The 26,489-nt window shown below is 20.3% G+C and overlaps 7 protein-coding genes across 7 annotated transcripts; all 7 read left to right on the top strand. All coding sequences in view use genetic code 6, as the record gives it.

Annotated features, from left to right (window-relative positions):
* Positions 1 to 244: 244 nt before the first annotated feature.
* TTHERM_00607140 (tyrosine kinase family protein) lies at positions 245 to 2,262 on the top strand (the record flags this gene model as incomplete). The annotated part of the gene is made up of 2 exons (XM_001010553.2): positions 245 to 1,198; positions 1,342 to 2,262. 2 exons carry the CDS (start codon positions 245 to 247, stop codon positions 2,260 to 2,262), a joined length of 1,875 nt encoding a protein of 624 aa, XP_001010553.2.
* A 1,434-nt stretch (positions 2,263 to 3,696) lies between these two features.
* TTHERM_00607130 (hypothetical protein) lies at positions 3,697 to 4,086 on the top strand (the record flags this gene model as incomplete). The annotated part of the gene is made up of 1 exon (XM_001010552.1): positions 3,697 to 4,086. One exon carries the CDS (start codon positions 3,697 to 3,699, stop codon positions 4,084 to 4,086), a length of 390 nt encoding a protein of 129 aa, XP_001010552.1.
* Positions 4,087 to 7,491: 3,405 nt separating this feature from the next.
* TTHERM_00607120 (hypothetical protein) lies at positions 7,492 to 8,655 on the top strand (the record flags this gene model as incomplete). Its single annotated transcript, XM_001010551.2, has 1 exon — positions 7,492 to 8,655. Exon 1 carries the CDS (start codon positions 7,495 to 7,497, stop codon positions 8,653 to 8,655), a length of 1,161 nt encoding a protein of 386 aa, XP_001010551.1. The 5' UTR covers positions 7,492 to 7,494.
* A 1,449-nt stretch (positions 8,656 to 10,104) lies between these two features.
* Positions 10,105 to 10,964, top strand: TTHERM_000607119 (cation channel family transporter, putative; the record flags this gene model as incomplete). The annotated part of the gene is made up of 2 exons (XM_012796180.1): positions 10,105 to 10,919; position 10,964. Coding segments are annotated over 2 exons (816 nt in total).
* Positions 10,965 to 12,415: 1,451 nt separating this feature from the next.
* Positions 12,416 to 12,978, top strand: TTHERM_00607110 (hypothetical protein; the record flags this gene model as incomplete). Its single annotated transcript, XM_001010550.2, has 2 exons — positions 12,416 to 12,854; positions 12,899 to 12,978. The coding sequence occupies 2 exons, from the start codon at positions 12,416 to 12,418 to the stop codon at positions 12,976 to 12,978; spliced, it is 519 nt and encodes a 172-aa protein (XP_001010550.2).
* A 4,671-nt stretch (positions 12,979 to 17,649) lies between these two features.
* On the top strand, positions 17,650 to 18,750 carry TTHERM_00607100 (hypothetical protein; the record flags this gene model as incomplete). Its single annotated transcript, XM_001010549.3, has 1 exon — positions 17,650 to 18,750. The coding sequence occupies one exon, from the start codon at positions 17,650 to 17,652 to the stop codon at positions 18,748 to 18,750; it is 1,101 nt and encodes a 366-aa protein (XP_001010549.1).
* A 6,360-nt stretch (positions 18,751 to 25,110) lies between these two features.
* TTHERM_00607090 (hypothetical protein) lies at positions 25,111 to 26,163 on the top strand (the record flags this gene model as incomplete). The annotated part of the gene is made up of 1 exon (XM_001010548.1): positions 25,111 to 26,163. The coding sequence occupies one exon, from the start codon at positions 25,111 to 25,113 to the stop codon at positions 26,161 to 26,163; it is 1,053 nt and encodes a 350-aa protein (XP_001010548.1).
* Positions 26,164 to 26,489: the final 326 nt, after the last annotated feature.

Below are 26,489 nucleotides of genomic sequence, written 5' to 3'. Positions count from 1 at the left end.
ATTTTGCTTTTATAATTATATGTAAATATCTAATTCTGCAATCAATTCTTATTTTGTGATAATAAATTCTTCTAGATTTGTTTGCAAATTCATTAATATTTGATCAGAAATATATCATTTATTAATCAAATGAATAAGACACTTTACGCTAATAAAGACAAAGCAGTGCTTATCTAAAGAAAATTTATTTTAAAAAAATTAAATATAAAAGATAGAAAAAGTAGTAGATATTAGATATACAGGCATGGAAGAAGATTAAAAAGAAAATACAACTCAATAAGAGGAATTTTAAGCTGTAAAAACAATATTAATCCTACTTTTTTCAGAGTTTTAGCCAATTCACTATGGTCATCTTAAAATGATGGAATTAGCAAGATAATATTTAGAAGAAAAGTATAAAGATCAATAAATAAATATAAAAGGTATACTGATTCCATACAGCAAAAATTAACTTTACTTTTAGTATTTGGAAGAAGATGTTAGATTAAGAATGATATCAATAGCAATTTAGTCTTCTGAATGGATAACTTTAAATGACTCTTTAGTTGAAAAAAAGGCAAAAAACCAAAAGGAATTAATATCGCATATAACTTCAAAAACAAAAGAATCTGAATAAGTTTAAGTTTATCAAGTTATGAGTCTGGATAAATACTAACATATCTAAAAGAATATTGAAGCTTTTACAGATTAAAATATCATATTTGTGGAATACAGATTTACTTATGAGGAAGATTAATCTGAAGAAATCAAAGCTTTAATAAAATCAATTCCTAGATTTCATTTTATAAAAGACAATTCTTTTGATTTTGATATTCACTCTTAAGTCATTAGAGACACTTATGAAGGTGGCTTCGATATATCTCTTTATGTTTGCCCAAATGTAGTTAAATTTCATAAATCTTAAAATGTTAAATACAAGAAAAACTAATCAAAAGAGAGTGGGTCTACAAAATAGTCAAATATTAAAAAATAACCTAATAAATAAAAAGGAATGACTAAAGATTAGAAAAATAAATAAAATGAAAAGAAAGATACATAGGAATAAACTTAGAAATAGTAATTAAAACCACAGATCAAACCTATAAATTTAAAAAAATTTATTGATTTTGATTTCAATTCGATTGATTATAAAAAACTAAGTGGCTTCAATGATATCTCCATTATTTCTAAAGTTGAAAAAATTCCAGAGCAAACCAAAGTAAAGCAAAATTCAATTAAATTTACTTACAATATCAAAAAATATGCTTTTTATCAATACTTTTCTTTAATCTTTCAATAAAAATAAGTTTTCTCATTAATTTTTGATAAAAACATGAACTAATATTTATTAAAATTAAATAGGATGAAAATAATAATAATGATGCTGATGATCAAGATGAAATTCAAGAAGAAAATAAATAATAGGCATCCTAAAAGAACAAAGATTTTCTTGGGAGTGGATTGCAGGCTAGAGTCATAAGTATGAAATATCAAATCGAAGAACTAAAAGAGATAGAAGTTGCAGTTAAAATGGTAAAATTTGAAAATTAAATATCGAGAAGACAAGCCACCTTCTATAGAGATCTTAGAGGGGTATGGAGATGTAATGGACATCCTAATATTGTTTAAGCTTATGGAGCTGGTAATTATAAAGAAATAGGATATATAGTCCTGGAGAGGTGTGCCAAATAGAGATTTAAAAATTGGCTCTCTTTATAATCAGCTTAAAGGTTATTTGTAGATTTTAATTTTATGCAGCTAATTACAAATCTTTCAAGTGGTTGTGAGTACATGTCTAAAATGGGAATTTTACATAGAGATTTACAGATCAATAATATCCTAATTAAATTGAAAGGAGATGATTAAGATAAAGAAAATTTTGAAGTAGAAGAGATTGAGCATCTTAAAATAAGCGATTTTGGGGTGAGCGCTATTGAGGAAGATAAATAGAACATAGTGAAAGGTAGCACTAGACATTATTCTCCAGAGAGCATTGAAGATAAAGCTAATTACACTGAGAAAGCTGATGTATTTTCATTCGGCGCCTTGCTCTATGAAATATTCTATAAACATTGGGTATTTTCAGATTGTACTGTCTCTGAAAGTTGTATAAAAACAAAATCTGGAGAGCTCTCTCGTTTTGATGATACTATACCATCTTAAATCAAAGAAATCATTCAACTTACATGGAAATTTGATCCAAAAGAAAGAATAACATTCTCTAGTCTAACCTAAATTCTCTAACAGTATACAAATAGTCTAAATTAATAAAAAACAAATTGATTAATTAATTATCGTGTTCATGTGTTCATGTTAAAAAATCTTTGGATTTTTTTTAGATCAATTCAGTTATATTATTATACAAATCATCTGTTCATTATAATAAATAATGGTTTTTTAGCATTTAAATCCAAATATATAAATGTTATGAAAAAAAAATAAATGTTTTTGTTAAATATTCTACTTTTTTGAAATAATTTTTTTTTTAGATCAAATTCAGATTTACCCATCTGCTGTATGTTATTTAGTTTTTAGATTTGTTCATTTAAATTTGATAAGTTAATATCTGAATATTAAAAAACAGAATTATTATTAATGTAAATTTGTCAATTTAATTTGTTTATCTTATATTGAATTTTGATTTTTTAATGAATAATAATTCATCCAAAGCATAGAATTTATAAAAGAAAAAATAATTGTCTTTTAATTAAATACCATACACCCTTTCATTAGTTATGTTACAACTCTAATCTTTACCTATTAAATGATATTAATTTGTATGAGTAAGCTATACAAAAATACGCAATTACTTGAGTTTTATTAAACTTATATAAAGCGATTAATGATTAAAAAATTCTCTTGATTATGAAATTACTTAGAAAAAAATTAATTAAATTTGCTTGGAGTCAATTTACAATTAGATCAGAATAAATCAGAATAAATCAAATTATGTCACACAGATTATGAAAAAACCGAATGAGTTGAATTTCAGAATAATTAAATTTTGTGGGATTATTTTCAAATAGAAAAGAAAGATATTTAAGAGCGTATGTATACTTCTTCTTTGATTAAATATTTAAATAGAGTTCATATAGCCTATAAAAAATGGTTTATATAAAGAAAATTAAATAAAGAAAAAATTATTTTTATCACAGTTTTAAATATTTTTTATTGAAATTAATACAAAATTTTTGAAAATTAAAAAAAATAGCTATGATTGCTCGAAAGCTTTTGAAAAATTAATTTAAAAAACTAAGCTTTTTAAGATCTAATAAAATTAATCTATTTCAATATTATATTAAGAAAACTATTGAGTTTTAAGATTTGATCTTTGATAAAATATCTTTTAAAAAATATCATCTTTAATTTATTATTTTCAATAAAAATATAAAACTGTATATACTCTTTGATATTACAATTAATATATTCAGAAATAAATATAGATAAATTGTACTTTAATTAATTTTAAATTAGAAAATCTGAGAATAAAAACAAATCAAATTGATGCTATCAAATAAAATGACCAATAATACATAAGAATACTGAAAAATGCTGTTTAATTAGCCAATATGATGTATAAAGACTAAGAAAAGTAGAAAAATTTCTTGAAAAAATGCTTTAAAAATTATTACTATTAATTTTAGATAAATTGTAAAATTTTAAAGTATATTTGTAAAGAATTAGTTTGCTGTCTCATCCTAAACTTTTTTGAATTCTATGATTAATGCGAAATTCTCTCATTCTACGAACTATGAAGCATCTTCTTTCTAGAAGAAATTGAATCTCAAAAAAACTATCTAGATTTAACAAAAAGAACCAAATAAAAACTAAATGGATGTTTGCAAATGCAATTAATGTTAACTTTTTTCAAAGCTCAGTATGCGTTCTAAACTCCAAAAGTTGGCTTAAACAAATAACTAAGATTATAGCATAATTTAATAACCATCTTTAGAAAATTCTTAGATTGTTGGTTCTTTGCTCGTATTTTTAAATAACATTGATTCTTCTGAAAAAAAAAAACAAAACAAACTATTTCTGCTTAAATAATTAGTAAAAACTTCTCTTTCATCAAAATAAACAAATAAATAATAGAATAATATATGTTGATGAGGATAAAAATGATGAAAACTCTTTAATAAATTATCCTTAGCAAAGTAAATATAAAATATCCTAATGTAAATATGAAGAAAATTGGTTTCAAAAAATCTATTAAACAAAAATTATAAAAACTGTGTAATTTTAATATTTATGTGAATTGTAAAAATCCAAAATACTTATCAAAATTTACCTTTATAATTTCAAAAAGAAGCAAAAATTGAATTAAACTATTAAAAAATCAACTAAAGTAATTATCAAATAAAGGAATATATTAACTATTTTTCCATGTATTCATATTTTTGATTTCCTTAAAAGCAATTTAGCCACCATTTCTTTACTAATATATTAATAATATCAAAATTAACGGCTTTTAATATTACATCAAATTTATCATTATTTAAAAATATTATCTGTAACATTTATTTTAAATAAATCTTATATTATTAATTAATTTTTCTATTTTTAACTTCCCCTAAATGAAATTTATTAAGAAAAATTTTTAAAAATAAAACATTATTTTATGAATTTATGGGTTAAATAAAAGAAAAGTGAGCTTAAATTAATTCTTTTACTATTTCATAAACAAAAGATATAAATAATTAATTAATAAATTAAAATTTTAATGATTCATATTATGTTAAAACTCATCAAATATAAGGTTCTTCAAATACTTATTGTCTAGGTTAGATTAATTAAAAATTATTTAATTACATCAAGTTTTACTCATTTTTTAATATTAATTGAACTTAGTATTTACCAGAAAAAAAAATCTATTTTTTTTGTTAAGTTGTAAAATTTAATGTAAAGATAAATTGGACTTTTTAAAATATTAATTTCTGTAAAATTTTATTTAACGAATTTGATTTTTGAAAATGTAAAAATATTATTGATTCCATTAATTTTTTTCTTTCATTCAGTTATTTTTAATTAAATGAGAGCATGCTAATATTTATTTGTAATAAATTTATAAATGGTTTCCTTCTAATTATCACTTAAAAGAAATTTCGATTAAATAATAGAACATTTTTTATTTTAAAATTTAATTTAACTGATAAAATGAAAAAAATATTGAATAAGTTAGATTTGATTAATCATGAATTTATAAACTCTTTGATCTTCTAATCAACTAAACGCGCAAATTAGTAAATTAAAAGAGTTACTTTCGAATTCTTTATGCGATGACTTGAAATTTTGATTATTGCGTTTAAAACAATCTTATTTATTCTGAAATGGTTTACTTTACAATATAAGAAAAAAAAAGGTGATTTTTTTAATTTGATTTATCAACCAAATAAACAATCTTTGAAATTACAATATTTTGGGTTACATAAAATAATTAAGTTATCCTTATCAATCAGATAAGATGTATAGTGATAATAAATACTCGAAATGATAATAAAACGCTAATTTAACATTATTAAAAGGGTAGAAAATTTTTTAATTCTTTATGTAACAGCTGTCTAAAAAATACTAAATTCTTTATTAATTCAAATCCTGAAACGATTTCATTCATTTAATCATAGTCATTAGCAAGGCCTTGTAGTATCATTTAGTGAAAAAATGTGAAAAAAACTATATTTGATGACATAAATTTTAATAATATATTTAAATAGTCTTTAATTGAAAATTTAAATTATTTAAAATTTTCTACTCTCCAAAATAATTTATCATCTAAAAACGAAATCAATAAATAATTCTACTGATTCTAATTATAGTCAATTTAATTCATGCATCAAGTATAATTTGTTTAAAATTCATCACCTAGATACTTCAAAAAAGTTCTTTCTTGCTATATTAGAAATGATTTTGAGTTCAATATTAAATTTGAGATCAATATCATTTTAAAAATGGATAATTGATTGTCCTTATAGATGAAATCCAAATATTCCAATTTTATTATTAGGAATTGTTACAATATTTATAGAAATCTACAATGCTTAATCAATTAAGATTTAAGTTTTTTCAGAGAATTGGAATTAAGTTAATTTGAATTCGTAAATTATCAAATTAAATTATTTGTTTTTACTTTTCTTTTCTTTTTGTTTTACTTTGTTTTGTTATATTTTGAGTGGTTACTTTGAATAACAACACACTTTTAAGAAAAAACAAAGAGTGAATAATTAAATTAAAAACCTTGGGATTTTAAAAGGGAAAAAGCTTACAGTTAGCCAAGAGTCTATTCTAAACTAAGAATTGATTATTATAAATTCATCTGTAAATTAAATAAAAAAATTTCTTGCTAATTTTTCTCAAATTCAAAATAAGTTTTCTATTGTGTTTATTTAATTCCTTTATCACACAAAAAAAGTCATTTTTTTTAATATTCAATTTCTATAAACTGATCGATCGCTTTTAAATTTAAAAAAAGAAGTTCATTTTTAAAATAAAATGTCTATTTCATAAAGAAAATATTCTATTTTTATTTAATTAAATAACTATATTGTAGATGTTGAATTGAGTAAAATAAGTAGGTGAATATGATTGATATATTCCGTTGCTCATTACTGAAGAAAGGAAAGTAATTAATTCGTTTTTTAAAGAATCATTCCTTTAAAAGTGATTCTCTAATAATTGTGATATGAATGGAACATAAACAAAGATAATTTAATTTTAGTCATTTTATGTGCTTGTAATTAAAAAATAAAATTAGATATAATAATATCTATTAATTTAAATCAAAAATACATGGTTTTTGAGCTACTAACATAGCTTCAAGGATACAAAATATTATAAAAATCCTTCATTTCAAAGCATACCTAAAATGTCATTGTATTCTCCTTGAAGTTAATTCAAAATTAACCAAAAAAAATTTTGTTACTGCTTCTAAATCATGTATTATTTGTTTATTTATTTTCTTATTAGATCACTTTTTTTTAGTTTATTTGTATATCCCCTTCTTAAAATTGTAAATAGAAAGATAAAAAAGTAAAGGGTAAGATTATTTTTTAATTTTCAGTTCTTTGATTATTTTTTTAAATACCTAATTTTCCATACATTTATAAATAATATCAGATTAAATTAGTGATTTTTGTAATTTTGTTTGATTGGGAAATCTTTGCTCTGTTTATTAGACAAAATTAACTAACACATTAACTGTTAATGATAGCGCTCTGCATTTTCATAGTTGACTGATTTTATATTTAAAAATAGAATTTTATACAGGATAAATTGCAAAAATAAAGAATAATCACTTTCATTAAACTAAGGAAAATATATTTTTAACAATATTGTTCTCATTTTAAAGCTAGATTTAAAGTATAGCATACTTATTTGTTTCTTCATAATAGCTGATGCAGACAAATTTTCGATTAGATTTGAATAAATCAGTGTTCGATGAATGAATTAGTTTGTTTGTTTATCTATTTATTGCGTTGCTTTAACTTTCTGTATGAATTGCTTTAAATTTTGTTTATCAAAATGTAAATAATTAGAAAATAATTAATCTAAAAAACAAAAGAAAGAAGAAGATTTAGATAAAAGCTAAAAGAAATGAGAGAATAAAACACTCAATAATTTATAATTATGAATAATGCTCTCTAATTGTCTAAAATAAACTACAAGAGTTAAGAGGGATAAAGAAATCTTTTGAATAAGTGGTTTTAAGACTCTGTAAAAAACTATATTTTTGAACAGATAGCATCACCACTTATAGCCAAATATCTTAAATGCACTACTTCTTCTGAAGTCAGAACTTTGATTCACAAAAATGTAGATAAATCTAAACCTAAATACATGAGCATAATTGATTAATACTTCTTTTACATAAACAAATACAACCAAAGAGAAGTATTCATTGAGAAACTGAATAATATTATTTTTCATCCCTTAGACATTTCTCAGCAATAATCTGAATTAAGTTATAGCGTTGAAAGGGCTATTCGCAAGTAACTTGTATGCTATCTAATTTTACGCTTCTTTGAGGTTTATGGAGAACTTGAAGTTCCCTCATTTTACGAATTATGGAACCTCTGCTTCCCTGAAGAAATTCAAATGAAAAAAAGACTCACAAGATTTGACAAAAAAGATAAAACATAAGCTTCAAAAATTATCATAAGTAAAGAATCTTCCTCGAATTCTGAATTTTCTACACAAAGTTCTACTCATCTCTCTTATATTAATCAAATACATTACACAAGCTAAGAATCTTCTTTAACCGTTTAGCCTTCAATTCTTTTAGACACAAAAATCATCAGCAGTTTCGACTAATCGCAAGTTAACTTTTAAGAGTCAACTTAATCAGTTCAAAAAATAGCTTATTCTACAGAGAAAAAGTAAATAAATAATGGAATAATCGATGAAGATGATTCTGAAGAAGATATCTGCATATAAAGCTATACTTAAAAAGTTAATTTGAGCTCATCTTTCTAGCCTCTTTAAGAATCCTACTGCATTTAAAATGAAGAAAAATTAGAATTTTAAGAAAAGCAGGAATATCTTTCTTCATAGCAAGATTAAAATGAGTTTTTCTATTAAAAACATTACTATTAGTAACCATTTGATAATTTCTAATTAAATTAAACTAATTATCAAATCAACCCTACCTACTATAACTTATCCCTTTGTTAAAATTATTATTGACTAGTTAAATAAAATAATTAACTAATTTAATAATAAATATTTTAGCATTCATTCCCTTCCTAATAATCTTAGAACACAATAATTCTTATATTAAATAACTTATTATCAAACTTTAAATTCCTTACAATTAATATCTCTCGTATTGAGATATCTTAGATTAGTTAGCTTACAAACTAAATAGCTTAATAATCAATCTTTTAACATTCCCTTCTTAAATATCTTAGAGCACCAAACCATTCCTATATAATATATTAATCCAATACAAACTTCCAAAATAACTTAATATTTCTAGCATTATATATTTATGTTAATGCACATTTCCAATTTGATTTTACATTTTATTTTATTTGATACCAATTTATTCCTTTAATTTTTACTACAAATAACTAAATTATTTATTTATTAGTCTTCTTTTGTCTTTCTTTAAAAAAAATATTGATTGATAATATCAAATAAATTACAAAATCCTATCCTTTTTTTTATAAATATTTAAATGTAAAAATCAACATTTGATAATTCTAAACAATACAAAATAAGTATCATTTATTTTAGTGTATTTTGTGAAACTGATTAATAATTTCAATTTTATAAAATATTATAATTCATTTAACATTTTTCTAAATTTATTTTAATTTAGCTAAATACTAGTATAAAAATAAATTTTTTGTTTATATTTGATTATCCAAATTAATGAAATAATCAGAAAATATCACTTAAAAAATAATCATGTAAATAGAGAAGCAATTTCATAAACAATATCTTTAATTTTTTCTTTCAATGTAGAATAAAATTATTTTTTTAAACTTTTAATTTAATTTGAGTTTTTTAAATAGAGTTTTTTTAATTTAAGATGTGAAAAAAAAAATATTTTAATTGTATCAACCTTATAAAACAGGAATGATGATAAATAGTTATTTAATATTAACTAAATTTGATTCTATTATAACAATAGAGTGAATTTCATTACTTTTTTTAAATATGCAAAATAAATAAATTGTTTTTAAAATGGAATGTCTAATTTTTTTATAAAATAGCCAAAATTTATTCTAGCAAAGTTTATTGTTTAAAATTAATTGAAGCCAATTAATTTAATTTATTCAGAATAAATGCACAAAAGTATTTAAACATTTTTATAAAATTTAATACTGGAATAGTTTTTTAAAATAATTAAAAAAAATAAAATAGAGTATCTCCTTATTTATTCTGAAAAACAGCTTTTAAATTATTACGTTTAGAAGGTAGATAACATACATAATTTCTGGACTCTATAAATTTTTTATAAAATTTAATTAGTGCTATTTACAATTATTGTAACATTAGTCTAACCTTAAATAAATTAGTTAAATAAACAAATTAAGTTGAAGTATTCGAAATAAAGTTAACTGGAAACAAATTATCAAATTAACGATTTTAACGGGAGATAAATTATATTAATTTTAGAATTTTAAAATGTCTATTTAGGATATATAGGTTATAGACACTCGTCATAAATAAGGTGATTCAATAAAATCTAAAGATTGGGAATAGTTAAGGAAAAAGATATTTTAAGAAGATGAATCTTTATGGAATGACACTTAGCTAACCTTAAATGGGTTCGAAGAACATAAATTTAATATAAACTTAAATGAAAATATGTAAAAAAATAATATAATGGAAAGTAAAATGTAGAAATGTTAAATATAAAATGTAAATTCAAGAAGATTGAAAAGTTTAAACAGATTAAGTTTTAGTAGAAGTAAAATAAATCAAGCTGACCTATCAAATAAATATGAAAGTTATAAATAAACTGACAATAATTTGTCCTAAAAAGAATTCAGTTGTGCATCAAATTATTGGTAGAATACAAATAGAAGGAATACTATTAAAATTAATACATTATTTAATACTCATCCTTATTTTTTTAGAAACTTATCAATGCTTACAAAAATAAAATTAAAAATGAAGCATTTTTTAGAAAACTTTACTAATATATAGAGGTCAAGACTCTTAAACAGCGAAATGCGCTCACTTGTTAACGACTAGAGTGATATATTAGAGATAAAAGATGATTTTGTAAATAATTTGCTGATAAATTTTAATAAATGCTCTATTTTTAAGCATTTTTAGATTCCTTTATTTAAACTGTCAAGCAGAATTGGCTTTTACACAAAATTAATACTAACTTTGATAAATATAATTTATTTGCTTTTTTTATCTATTTTTTTTGTCTATAAAGTAGAAGATTATTTTTCAAAAATAATAAAAACATTTATCAATTTCTTTTGGTTAGCTGATATCATATTCAATATTAATTGCCAAATTTATAAAGACAATGATATTGTCTCAGAAAAAGGTAAAGCAAGATTACTGTATCTAAAAAGCAAACTCGTCTTTGATATTATACCATTACTGATGAACTCCTAATTTCAAAATAGCCAATAATATTTCCTTTTTTAAAGCTTTTAATTTCTTAAATTGTTTAACATAATCTAAGATTTGAAATACATCTAATTGCAATATTGTATGAGGATTCAATAGCATTATATAATTTAACTGATAAATTTAATTTTCAGCTTATTTTTTATTGGACATATTATTGCATGCCTATGGTATTTAATTGGGTATATAGAATTTAATTATCTTAACGATTAAAATTCTTGGATATCTTAAGTTAAAAACTAATTTTGGTGGGAAATTTATTTTATCTCTCTTTATTGGTCACTAACTTTGATGTCTACTGGCTCTAACAGTTGCTTTACTACTATAGAAACAATGTTCACTACGATTATAATGCTATTTACAAGTATTTTTTTTGGATACATAGTCACAGTTATTGGAGATATATTGTCAGAAATGAGTACCAAAGTCCTTAAATAGAAACATGATACCAATATCATCAATAAATACATGCGCTAAAATTACATCTCTGAGTAAAAATTAATTAATTATTTCCTTCATTATATATATATATTTGCATGATATTTCTAGGGGGATGCGCTCACTGCGATTGCGATCAAAAATTTTTGATCGTTTTAAAATTTTAATATTTTCCCACCAGTCAAAATTTTCTTTTCTGACTCGATCCAACCCCTACACTTTGTATGATTGTAAATGAAATAAATAATTATTATTTTTATTATTTATTTATTATCTAAAGAGAACTATAAGCTAAAGTGAATATGTATTTGCAGCAATATTATTAAAATAATTTTTTAGAAGAATAATCTAAGAAAGATTAAGTGTTAGAGAAGTTACCTTTAGATTTACTTGACCATTTAAAAAAAGAATAATTTAAAGGTTTTATTTTTAAGTTATATAACTTATTTAATTAAATACTAAGCGTAGAGACTTTATTAGAATTATGTTCATTTATGTAAGAAGAATTCTTTTTACCAAATCAAATACTTAGTTTAAACAGAGATTAGTCATTACAGTTTATCACCTAAGGGCAATGTAAATATTTATTTACTTATCTCTTTATTAATTCAACAAATATTTGTAACAAAAATTAATAGTGCTGGAATATCAAAATGAAGAGCAATTCAACAAAAATAAAAATATAGGTTAGAAATTAAAGGTAGGTGATAATTTTGGCCTAATAGATTTTATATCTGGGATATCTTCTGATAGTTTTATAATATCAAATATGTTTACTAAAATAGTAAAAATTAATAGAATTGATTTTTTGAGAGTTATTTAAAAAAATGATTTAGAATATTAAAAATTTTGTGAAATGAAAGACAAATTAGTTTTTTATAAGCAATTTAAAGAGATAAATTAAATGTGCGGTCTTTGTAATTCATTCAGGCATTTAAAAAAGGATTGTGAATTGGTTAACATAAATAAGAGACAATTATATTGCATGGAACGATATCAAAGTTTTCAGAAAAGAAAATTCTTTGAAAGATAAATGAGTAAAAACAATAACACTTTATTAATTTAACAAGATGTTTGTGCAAGAGCTTATTCCTATATTGATGAGATAAAAAAATAAAAACAATCAGACATTATTTAACTATTAGATTTAACCTTAAGTGATTCAGATGATACATTATCTGATGAAGATTTCTTAGATTAGAAGAAGTTTAAATATCAAGAAACTTTAAAAGAAAATCAGTTAAAGAGTAATTCATCTACACATATAAAATGCGAATAAAACTAAAGAAGATAAACAATATCTTCTATGTATCTCAAATAAATTTCAAAAGAATTTGAAGTAAGTAAATAAATTAAATTCAAAAATTTTTATTAATTTATTATTTAGGATTAATAAGTAGGACTAGATTTAAATTAAATCCAAAAATCAGAATTTTTTATAGATAAACTTGCTTTACAAGGAATTGAAGCTACCAAACAAAATTCATCAAATTCATTAAATGAAAAATAAAGAATTATTTTTAAAGATTATGAAAGAAAAAATAATAAAGAAGGCTCAGAAAATTAAAGATTTTCATAAGATTAATAAGATAGCTTCTCTAACAGTAATAGCATTAAGTAGCTTTTTCCTACAGCTGTTAAAAATAATAGTGGTAGTAGCTCAAATATATATTCTTATATTAACTATTTAACTGAAAACTTTGCTGATAGCAAGTAAAAAGAAAATATACGATAATCATAAATTAAATAATTGGCTATTAGTTTAATGCTCTTTAACAAACTTTACAATAATAAAAAATATAATTCAATTTAAAGCATCAACTAATTTTAAAATCTCCAATAAATAAATTTTAAAAATACTTCTTTATTTTATGGCTAAAATTCTGATTAATAATTCGATTAATAAAAAGATTTTTCATATTATTTCCCTTAAGGCAATTTAAAAGAAGTTATTTCAAAATTCCAAAGATTAAATAAAAGAAAAATAAAAAGAACTCAAAAGAGCATTATAGCAGCTGATAAAATTTGAAGTACTAATTTAAAATAACTATGAAATTATATTATTATTTATAGTAATTTTTTAAATAAACTAATACTGTATTCAGTAAATATTCATTAATTATAATCCTATTTAATTTTCATTAATTTCCTAAAATTTATTTTTGAAATTATAAATTTACTTGCAAAAATTATATATCTAAAACTTTATGAGGAATTATATTGTTATATTACACAATAATTTAATTCCTTTTAAGTATGTCAATTTATTAATTTTTTTTATGATGTAAAAATGATTGTTAATTATTTCTTAAAAAAAATATCTATTTATTTGGTTTTAATAAATAGAATATTATTAATTAAGGTTGGACTATTAATTAATTCTGATGATATTGTAACCTAGAAAAATTAAAAATAATAATAATCACTATCTATTTATTAATAATACAGGTTTTTTTAACTAAATAAAAATATATATATATATGAATTTTAAAAAATAAAATTAATAATTTACATTACTTTATTTTAGTGGTTTAAATGAATTTTATTTACTTTTAGTGCAAGTCAGAATTTTTACTATACAGATATCACTTTTAATTAAATAAAATGCGTCAATTAAGAATCTGTTCTGATTAATACATATTTGATATCAAAGAATTTTTGTTTAGAATAGTATGTTTCTTGCTATCAACGTTTCATTCAGCTTTCCCATATAATATTTGAAAAATATTCATTTCATTTTATTCAAATTTTTTTGCTACAATTATCAATACAAATTTATAATTTTAGGATGAGTAAATATTCATATTTTTGATTAATCTTAACAATATTATAAAACAATCAATTAAAGATCATAACTATTAAATTTATTAGCATTGTGAATGATTTAGGGAAAAAAATTGAAGCTCATAATAATAATTTGAAATTCATGATTCTTATTTTCATATTTATTTGAATATTATATTGAAATCAATTTTCTTTAACTCTTCTTTTAGTAAAATATTGATTGAGTAAAAACATCCTTTTAACATTAATTCTTAATTTTATAATATGTATTTACATATCAACCAAAGCTATTTACCTTACAAAAATAAATAAATAAACTAACTTAAAATTCATTATTCACAAGAATAATGGATATAAAAGTGTTTAAAATATACTTTTTTTACAAATTTTAAATTATGAATATTAAATTAGATTAAATTTGAATGTAGCAAATAAAAAAGTGCTTATTTAGTTAGTACCCTTCATTTATTTTGTGAATTAGTTTCTATTTAAGCTTAACTGCAGATAGATAATATTAATTAATATCAACAAAAATATATTCAGCTAATGATTCTCATAAATTGATAGTAAATCTTGAGTGTTGTGGGAATAAAATTTGTTTGCTTTGTATTAATTTTTCACATTTATGAGTAAAATTATATTTTTATTATATTAATTCCTTCAAATGCTTTTCATAGTATGATATTAATTTTGTAAAAGAAACTGCTTATTTACTTTTACATATTATTTTTATATGAATATATCAGATTTTTTCTAAATTTTAAAAATATTTTTTCAAATTTTACTCAAAATATTTTTTTTAATAGAAAATTGATTAAATTATTTTTAAACATTTTTTTAGCTTTGCGATTTTGCGATATGTACAAGGTAGATAAAAATGCGTTTTGATTTTTATCATAGTTGAACATTTTTAAGTATGAAAACAAATAAAAAATGTTAAGTTAATGATTTTGATAAATTCGGATTTTTTTAACATTTACTCTTTTTCAGATAGAATGAATGATTATTAATTCATTTGAAAATTTATTTATCTAGCTTAAATGACTAGTTGAATTAAGCTTTTTAATTTGAAATACACTTAAAAGAATCAATATTTACTGGGAAAGAGAGAAGATGTAGTATTACTTTTTATGTAATATTTATGTTTAGCTAAATTAGTTTTTTATAAATTTTCTTTGTGGAATCAATGGTTTGTTTGTAGGTAAAAATTATAATTTTTTTACATAATTGTTTTCTATATATTAAACATTGATTTAGTTTACAGTTTTATAATATAAAATTTTTGAAAAATATTTGATGCCAAATAATTAATAAAATAAATAACATTAATTTGAAAATCTTAAATATCTTACTAACTAACTCAATAATTAATTCAAATCTATTGTTACTCATAAAAGACTATAAACGATTTCCTCCCCACTAAAAAAGAAGTTAGCTTCTAAATAATAAAAATTATTAGTTTGTAGTAGCTATTATTATTGAAGTAACAACTATGAATAATTAACTATTATTTTACTTAGTAATAGAAATAAATTATTAAAGGAATTATAAGTTTTTTAAATTAAATTCTTTAAGTAGTTCATATTTACCTCAATCAATGAAAAACTTGAAAAAAGAAAAAACGATTTTAAACTTCATCAAATATTTAAAATTGATTTGTCTCAAGTTTATATTGTTTGGTTTTATTTAATAAAATATTATTTATTTAAATAATTTAATCTTAATTTTGCAAAGTAACTCAATTCAGTATAGGATTTTATAAGAAAAATATGATGTTATTAATATTATCAAATTAAGCAGCTCAGTTTTCGTATATTAATTATAATCTTAGTGACTATTCAAAATAAATTAAGTTTTTTTACAAAATAAATGAGTGTAATAAGATTCAAGGCAAAAATTAATATTATTCTTAATTATTATTTATTAATTTTACTTTTTTTAGGTCGATAGAATGAATGTTAATAATAAGTTTTTGACACTAATTAAGTTAACTAGAAAAACTTATTTCTCACAAATAATAAAGCTTTTTCAAAAAACGCTTTAAAGTCCTTACAATTTTTAAATTTAGAATAAAGTCAAGATCACTTTTTGAATAGTTTAATAAAATTTCTCTTAATTCAAAATAATTTTCAATATTGTTTTACTACTCTTTACTGAAACAATGAAACAAAGCTTTTATCCTAAAATGTCCTTCAATATTAAGAATGAAAAAATAAAATTCTGTCTTAATATATAAATTAATAGTATTCTTAATTATTTGAATAAATTCGTTTCAATTATCATTTAGAGCACTTAATTATTTAGTAATTTAGTTAAGTGTTTACCATTATTTAGTTTGCCTGATCATGTTAAATTTTTTGAGTCATTAATTCGATTTTTCAAAAAGATTACAAATTTATATTGAAAATTTCAATGACTATTTGGGCTTTTTAACTTTTTTGAATTTTTGAGTACCACTTTTTATTATTTAAAGCCCTAAAAATAGTTATCAAAAAAATTCTTTTATATAATCATTTAAAAAACAATAAAGTTAATAATTTGAATAAAATTAATATAAGCCCTTACATTAATAACTACTATGTCTAAAGTTTTTTATAATATTATTTACTTTTTAATCCTGAATAGTTTTAATCATTTATCAAATTTAATAAGAATACAATCTATTTACATATAAATTTTCAGATAATCCAATTAAAAATATAAAGATATCCTTAAATCATAATTTTTATTATTTAAATTTCATTAAATAAGCAATTTTAAGTAATATTTTTAAAATTAAAAATTTAAATTTCTCACAGAAAAGGTTTATAAATTGATTGTATTTGCTGTTTCTCATAAATGGAAATTAAATTCACAAAACTGATTGATTATATCAAAAATTTGAAAAAGAAAATTTTTCTGTAATTATTCAAAATAAGTAAGAGGAATAGATTACATTAAATTATTACTTTCTAATTTTGCAAATCTATCTAACTAATTACAAACAGGTAAGGATCGAATTTAGAGCCAGCGTGAAACCTAAAAGGAAAAACTAAATAGCAATTAATACACAGTATGAAAAGGGAATTGGTTTAAAAGCACTGAAAGTGGAATAATGTGCAGGAACTAATAAAAAATTTTCCTAAAATGAGTGCTTTGATATAAATATAGTCATTTTTTAAAAATAAATCTTGACTAAATTACAGTTTATTATAGATTAAGAATACTATAATTTTTATTTAAATAGTAAATATTAACTATTTTATTATTGATTGAAATGGGATATATGAAATCTCAAGTTTAATTATTTGATTAAAAATAACAAAATTATAAAAAGGAAATCTTAAAAAATTAATAAATAAAACACTGAAACAAATGATAAGTGAGAGAGAAAAAATCGGATAAATAATTAAGAGAAATGTAAATTATCTTGCTTTTCTTTACAAAAAAGGTAATGAAAGAAATCTGTTAAATAAATGGTTTTAAGACTCTATCAAGAACTACATTTTAGAGTAAATAGCAAGTCCATTGATATCAAAATATCTTAATTTTAACACTTCTGCAAAAGTTAAAGATTTGATTCTAAAAAACGCTGATAAATCAAAACCTAAATATATGGGCATTATAGAGCAATACTTCTTTTATATTAATAAATACAAACAAGGAGATCGTTTCATACAAAAACTTAATGCTGTAATTTGTAGTCCAATAGATTACTCAACCAGATAATTTGTACAAACATATAACAACGAAAAAAATATTCGCAAATAATTTGTCTGCTACCTCATTTTACGATACTTTGAATCATAAAACAAATGCTAGTTTCCCTCATTTTACGAGTTATGGAATTTCTGTTTTCCTGAAGATATTCAAACTAAAAAAAAACTCACTAGATTTGACAATTATGTTGAAATGAAAAAATCAAAAGGCACAATAAAAAAAAATACAACTAACTGCAATTCGTTTTATTCTTCTGACAGCTTGTTAAATAGTAGTAACACTTCTTTATTTGCTAACAAAGCACTTTGCTTTAATAATTAATCACCTTCTAATTATAATTTTTAAACCAACATTTAAAGTCTATAATTTGCAAATATTTATTCTAAATAACATGAACTGAAATATGAAGAAGATAGTTATTATATATAAAATATCCAACATTATCCTATAAAGTAGGAAATAAATAACCACATATTTGAAGATAACCATGAAGAATTAGATAAAGAAGAACCGCATGATATCTTCTAGTAGCTCCCTTCATATTAAAAAAATGAAACTAAAAATAACTACTTTTAAAATCAATTCTAACAGCAAAATAAAAATGATTCTCTATACTACTAACCACTACAATAAGATTAAAATTAATTTTAATTTCAAAACTAATAATCATACTTACCTATTTACTAAACTTAATACTATTAAGAATTTACTTAGCCTTTATAAAATAATATCAAATATTAACTTTTCTATTAATGAATATTCTTAATTATTTTTTTCCCATATACTCTTCTTATTCTTAATTTTTATTTCTATAAATTATAATACTAACTAAAATTTATTCATTTTTGTTTATAAATTAAAAAAATGTATGCACATTTCGTAATTTAAAAGTTTTTATTTAGTTCTTTTACTATTTTTTATAAAGCAATTTTTTTGAATATTTTTCTGTGCTTTTATATTTAATTTTCTATATGCATACATAATCTTTTTATCAGATAAAATTGCTTTTTTTTATCAATCAATTAACATTCATTTCAGAAAGTGAAAGTTAATTAATTTATTACCACATAAATTAATATTTAATTATTAATTAAATAAGAATTATTCAAATATATTCAAATAGACTTCATTAACAATTATTTATTAAATTTTGCATAACATAATATAATAAAAATAAAGAATACTTTAATTTATATTTCATTTAAAACTAATTTTCTTTTTTTATCATAAAAGTAAATCATTAATTTGATTTTTCCTTAGAAAAATAACAATTTAAATTTCATCGTATCCCTAACTTTTTTTTCCATAAAAAAATCAGTTTGAGTAAAATAATTATTGTTTTTTAAATAAATCATACAATAAAAAAATATGCTATAAAATTTAGAATAGGATATTCTCAGATAAAATAAATGTATTTATTATACTAAATGCTAAGTATTTTAATTACCATAAATTAATTAATTTTTAGAAATTTTTTGAAAATAAATAAATGCATCCATAGATTTAGTTTTTACTAAATAAAAAATGTATAAAATCTCTGAAATAAAAAATAATCGTGAAATTCAAAAATAGAAATAAACTGATTAATCTTCATAAAGTAAATAAATCTGAAAACATATACATCTTTTTTGCTAACAAAAATTTATCTTACCTTCAAAAAAAAAATGAATCTTATTTTTAACTAAAAAAATGATTCTATCAGATAAAAATAAGGTATCTATTTTTTAAAATTAAATATAGAAATTTATATTACTTAATTATGAGCTGGTTGAAAAAATATACGAAAAATGTATCATTTAGTTGATTTAAAATGCATAAATAAAATTAATTCTATCTTCAACATATAACATTATTTAATCTAATAAAATTTTAAATTCAAAATAAAATTGATGAAATTTCATTTATAAAATAGAATTGATAAATATTAAGTTTTTAATTCAATATAATTTAAAAAGTCAGATTCACTAATTAAAAATCAATTTCTACCATAAATCAGAAAAGGATTACAACAAACAAAATAAGATTCTCATTTTAATTATATACCTATTATCCATAACTAAATTAAATATAATAAGTTGGTTGAAATTAATTAGTTAGTTAGATTAAAATTGAAAAGTTAGTTTGGTTGAAAGATTGATAAATAGATTAATTAATTGATTGATAGGTTATAATTTTTTATATTTAAAAATATAAAAAGTTTACAAAATTAAAATGAATATTAGCTGTACTTAATTCTAATAAAATTGAACAATAAATTCATTTTAATCATATATATAGTAGTCATGATTAAATTAAATATAATAAGCTGGTTAAAAATAAATAATTAGGTTGATAGATATATACAGTGTTTCTTCTTGAATACATTCAAAATAATTTTTTTTTCAATAACTATAAATATTAAATGAAATTGATTATCTTTTTATTCTATTAAAAATTAATTGCTAGTAATAATAAATTTTATTAATTATAAAATGAATTTAAATTAAAAAAATTCATTATATAAAACACAGTGAATATATTTTTTCATTATTATTCAAAGTACCATATATATTCTATATTAAGCAGATTCTAATTTAAAACTTTGCTCTAATTTAAGTAAATTATGCCAACCAAATTTATTGATAATATAATTTTTTGTCAGCTTAAATAAGAGTATTTATGGTATATTGAAAAGTAAATAGTTTAAATAAAAATAAATCATCCAATCAAAAATCATATAAATATTATATAAAACATAGTTATTCATTTGTTTAGTATTTTCTTCATGAATATTTATTAAATTTTATCTTATTTCAATACTTTTAATTTGATCATTAGGTTTTGAATCATGTTTTCATATTTTTTAAATTAAACTTTAATAAAATTAATTGAAAAATGAATTACCTTTATTTGTTGCCTCTTTTGCTCATATTTTCATCTTATTGAGTAGTTAACATAAATTATTTAAAGATTGGATTCAAGTGTGTACAAAGTTTTGTTTCTTATTCTATTATTTTATTAAATTTTTATGACCCTTTGTTAAGCTCCTCTAATTAAATAAAATTAAAATTATTAATGTAAATATAATTAATTACCTTCAGTTCATTGGATGCTTTTGTAATAATTTAGCACTATTAGATTGATTATTTAATATCATTATATAAAGTATAAGGCAAATAAGCTAGTAGTCTAAAAGCTTTGATTCTTTAAAGCAACTGATTTAGATGCTGCTTCATCTTAGACACAATATATTTGATATTAGTAATATCTTCTATTTAATATAATAATATTTTATTTTTTATATCGAAAATTAGTGTTAAAAATAAATTTAATTGTTTACATCTCTAATTTCACAAAACTTAGAAGTTTATTTGTTTATTTTAGTTATGCAAGAGATATTACTAAAATTCAATTATTTCTTGGGCACATTAAAAAACTGTAAACTAATAATTAATTATAAAAGTATTAATTTAGAGACAGAAAAATGAATGATTGTATAATTTCTGTTCAAAAAAATTATTAAGACATTTTGAAAAAATAATGAGATAAAACCTTTAAAATACTTATAAAAAATCTGCTAGAATTGTGTGATTTCATTTGAAATAAAAATAATATCTTCAATTAAATGCATAAATTTTTTGAATTTATTGCTAAAAATCTTAATTTAAATCATTTTAGTATTTTTTTGTGCTTTTTGTTTCTTCATACTCTACTTAATAATTTATCTCAATACCTTTAATTAATTTTCTTATATCTATTATACATTATTACTTGTTTTCTTGGGATTCGCAGAACACAGAAATAAGAAAGGTTAAGAGCAAAAATGTTAAATTTAAGAAATGACCATGAAAAGTTAGATAAGCCTTATAAAATGAAAATAAAGGATAAATTAAACATTAAAAACAATATTATTCAATTTAAATAAGAAATAGTTTAATTTTTTATAAGTACTGTGTATATTTCAGTTTTACTGACTTAATAAAGCTTTAAATATCTTTCAAATTCTATAATAAGGAAGCCAAAAAAAAGTTGAAGGGGGAGGGTGGGTGGTTTAATATATGATAATATATGGCATATTTTATTAAATATATTTTGCTCAGTTCAGCCATTTAATTTGCTTCATTATTTAATTATTTATATATTTTTTTTTGATTCACAAAACCGAAAATCGGAAACTTACTAGATACATTTACTTAAAATGATCTAATTCTAAGAAATCAGAAATCTAGTTTTTGTAAAAAGATTATTTGTAAGGCGCTGATTTAATTTTAAGATTGGAAGTAAATTAAATGAATATTAATGCTATTTTGATTGTCTAAAACAACTTGATTAATTCTGAAATTGTTAATATTTACAACTTAATATCAGATTTAATTATTATTGATCTTTGAATGAATTGCAAAATGTTATATTGACAAGAGTAATTTAATTTTTAAATTCAAAATGTTTTTCTTTAAAATAATTTGATATTAAACTAAAATTAATTTAAAATTTTTTCTAACTAAGAACCATATCTTCCCTAGCTTTAATAACATTTAAATTTATTTGCGAAAAAATAATATTTGATTTTATTTTTAGTTATATTTTTAAAAAATGAGTAATGAATTGGCTTACATTATAATAAAAAATTAGATTTTTGCAAAATTATTTGATGCTTATAAGTTATTAAAGAGATAATTTTAAGTTAAAATTCATGCAATTATTTCAAATAAAATAGTTACTCTTAAAAAAGATATTTTTCCCCATAAGATGAATTATTTAGATTCTTATTCATAGCTTAAATTACAACTTTTTATTAGATTTGTATGATATTATTCAAGAAAACAAAAAATAATAAACAAATACAAGAGATAAATTACATTTAAATGGATATTTATACAAGGATTTTCACATTTACTTTTCAAAAAAATGTTTAAAAATCAATATGTTTCAAGAATAGAAAACTATGTTTTCTTTAAAAAATGATATTTTTAATCATTTTATCTCAACTAAAAATAAATTAGTTTAGTATCAAAAAAATTTTATTTCATTTTCATTTAAAATGGAATCTTAACTGTGTAATGAAGCTTACAAACAGATTTCATGGTAAAAATAGTAATGTATTTCTTCTATTAATGATAAAATAGCTGAATAACCATAAATTAATTAATTATTTAGAGCTGGTCGATAATACAAAAAGCACACGTTAAGTTTCTTTACTTAATTAAAAATTCGTAGTATGCAAGTAAAAAAAATAATTAATATTAATCTAAATTCGTAGAATTAAATAGAAGTTCTTTTTAGGTCGATTATTCAGTTAGATAACCTATTAATTAGTTTTTCACCATAGATTTAGTTTGTTTACATCAAATTAATATTTAAAATACCCATTAATTAATAAGTTTTTTCTCAAATGCCATAGATAAATCTAATATTTCAAGAACAAATTTTAAATTATGTAAATAATTTGATTTGCTTATTATATTTTTGTAAGTTAAAACTATTTATAAATAGATAAATACATAACTACAATGAAGCTATGTACTTTCACTAAAATTGTTTTTATAAACTTTTTTTAAGAACTATAAAGTGTAATATGAAATATTAACAGTATTCTTGATTTTTAATATTTAATTACCTTCAATCTAATTTATCTTTTTGTATCTATTAGTTAGAAAAGTTGGCTAGCTTATTATATTATCATGTTAATAAATTATTAATTAATTAAATAAATAATTACATTGCTTTTTTACCATAAATTAAGTTTGGTTATTTCAGATAGTATTCATCTATACCAAGAACCAGACTTTTCTTTTACCGTTTACATTCATTTAAAATTTAAAATTTCTAATATATACTAAAACTTATTCTAGATATTTTTTTGTATTTTTCATAACTTTTTGTAAGTATTTAAATAATGAAACATTTTAATTAGATATATATTTTATAATGTTAGCTTTTATTTTTTTTTTAAGAGAAGTAAAATAAAATATTATTAATAAATAAATATAAGTATAATCGACTTTTAATAATCAATATATACTCAAATTATAATATTTTTTAATCTATCTTATTTTAGGTCGATAAGCTAGTCCCTAACATATTTCTTAAATTATTATTTACCAGCTTATTAGGTTCTTTTACCATTCAAAGGAGCATAAAAAAATTCACGTCAAACATAGAATTTTGAATATAATTTATAAATTTTAATATCTCTAAATTTATTTTAAGTTTAAAATATAAAGTTATTTTAAATATTTTAAAATTAAGTAATAATTTTATAAGAAATTAGTTTTGTTGATATCTTTTTTTTATAGTTTGTGGGTGCATTAAAGTATTCTAATAAAATTTAACTAAAATTATCTTATTAAATTTTTATGACTTTTAAATAATCAATAAAAAGAAAAGCAGCATTTTAGTTTATTTAATATCTCTACAATACTTTTGAATTCCAATAAGTTTATTTTTTTTATATAAATATGAATTTATAATGTTATTAATTCATTGCATTAAATTTTACTTTTTAAACAACTTTATGCCATATTTTTTATTCATAAATGTTGCTATTGATTTAAAAAATTTTATTGATAGACCATTATTAATTCCACAAAACTAATTAATTAGAAATTTCGGAGTAGAAAAATTAGTTATTTTGATTAAGAAAGTTAATCAAGAGGGATTGATTACATTTGATTTTTACTTTTACATTGTCAAAATTAAAATCTGTTAAACTAATTAGAATGTGTAAAAATCTTAATTAAGAGTCATCTGAAAAAAATTTAGTGAATACATAACTCAATTATTCAAATGATAAGTAGATTTTTTTTAAAAAAATGGAAGAAAAAAATATTTAAAATACTTCAAGAAGATATATTTACTGGAATTCCTGAAAATGTGTAAATAATTAAATAAGATCTTTAAGTGATGCTTTCATCTTTATCTGATCAATCGATATCAATAAAGTTTTAAGTTAATTGAAGAATCACAAATTAAAAAGTTTACATCATTTGATTGCGAAATTGAATTTTACTTATCTAGGATTTTATTTAAATGATGGACACATGAGGTTTTTAGATAATAAATTTGATTAATTAACAACAAAATTATAAAAACTAATCTTAAAAAACAAATAAATCAAATAAATTTTGCAGGTTAAAAATGATTGAAGAAGATAAAAAAGGAGAGATCATCATGAAAAATATTCTTTATCTTGGTGAGCTTTACAACAGAGGAAACTAGAGAAATCTATTAAATAAATGGTTTTAAGACTCTATTAAGAATTATGTTTTAGAGTCTATTGCTTCTCCTTTAATAGCTAAGTATATACATTGCAGCTCATCTGCAAGAGTTAAAGATTTCATCCTAAAAAGAGCTGATAAATCAAAACCTAAATACATGGGAATTATGGAATAATATTTCTTTTAAATTAATAAACATAATTAAGGTGACCGATTCAAGGAAAGATTAAACGCCGTCCTTTTAAATCCAATTGATTACTCTACCAAACAATTTATATCAACTTATAATAACGAAAAGACTATTCGTAAATAATTTGTCTGCTATCTCATCCTCCGCTACTTTGAATCATATGACAAACATTAATTTCCTTCATTTTATGAATTATGGAATTTCTGCTTTCCTGAAGAAGCATAAATCAAAAAAAAACTCTCTAGATTTGATGAGAAGGTTGGAAAGAAAAGATCAAATTGCAAAATAAATATAAATATTAGTAATAATGACACAAATTTTTCTTCAGAAAGCTTTCTAAAAAACAGACTTTGTATATCTATTCCTAAAGAAGTAAATAGCTTTAATTAAGAATCTCCTTCAAATAATGATTCTTAAACATTCATTTAAAGAATTTAGATATAAAATTAATTTGAAGTATAATAATAATAAGAAGATAGCTATGTTAGTTAATAAATAAAAAATTATCCTAAAAAGAAATAAATTAATAACCATATATTCGAAGATCACGATGATGATTATGAAGATGATATATAAGAAAAAGATGTGGAGTTGTAAGAAAGTACTTAATAGTAGTTTCCTATTTATGAAAAAAACTCAGATTTATTTTAAGTAAATGAGTTTTTACAATATAATTAGAATCAATAATACAAAAACTATTCTTTGTCAAACGAATATGATTAAAATTTATTTTATTTTTATAACTAATAATATTATTTACCTATTTAAGAAACAATTAAGTGATATGTTTAAGATGAGTAAAATTAAGCTCTAAATATATATATATATATATCTATTATAAAAAATCTTAACATGAAAACACTTTATAATAATTTACTTTAATTTTTAACATTTACTCTAATTTTTTAATAAAATATATTATTGTTAATATATAATAATTATAACTACTTATTTTTTATATTTAGTCTAATAAAATTTTATAAATCATCATTGTTTTGATAAATTTACTTAGTGTTTATTAATAACTAATATTTATTTATTTATTCTTAAATTGATATTGCTTTATTTATGTGTACATTTAAATATCTACATACTAAAAATTTTTTTCG

Source organism: Tetrahymena thermophila (genome assembly GCF_000189635.1).
Source record: "Tetrahymena thermophila SB210 genomic scaffold scf_8254754, whole genome shotgun sequence".
NCBI classification, from domain to species: domain Eukaryota; phylum Ciliophora; class Oligohymenophorea; order Hymenostomatida; family Tetrahymenidae; genus Tetrahymena; species Tetrahymena thermophila.
Note: the sequence above shows the minus strand (reverse complement) of the source record. Positions and strands in the feature narration are given on the sequence as shown.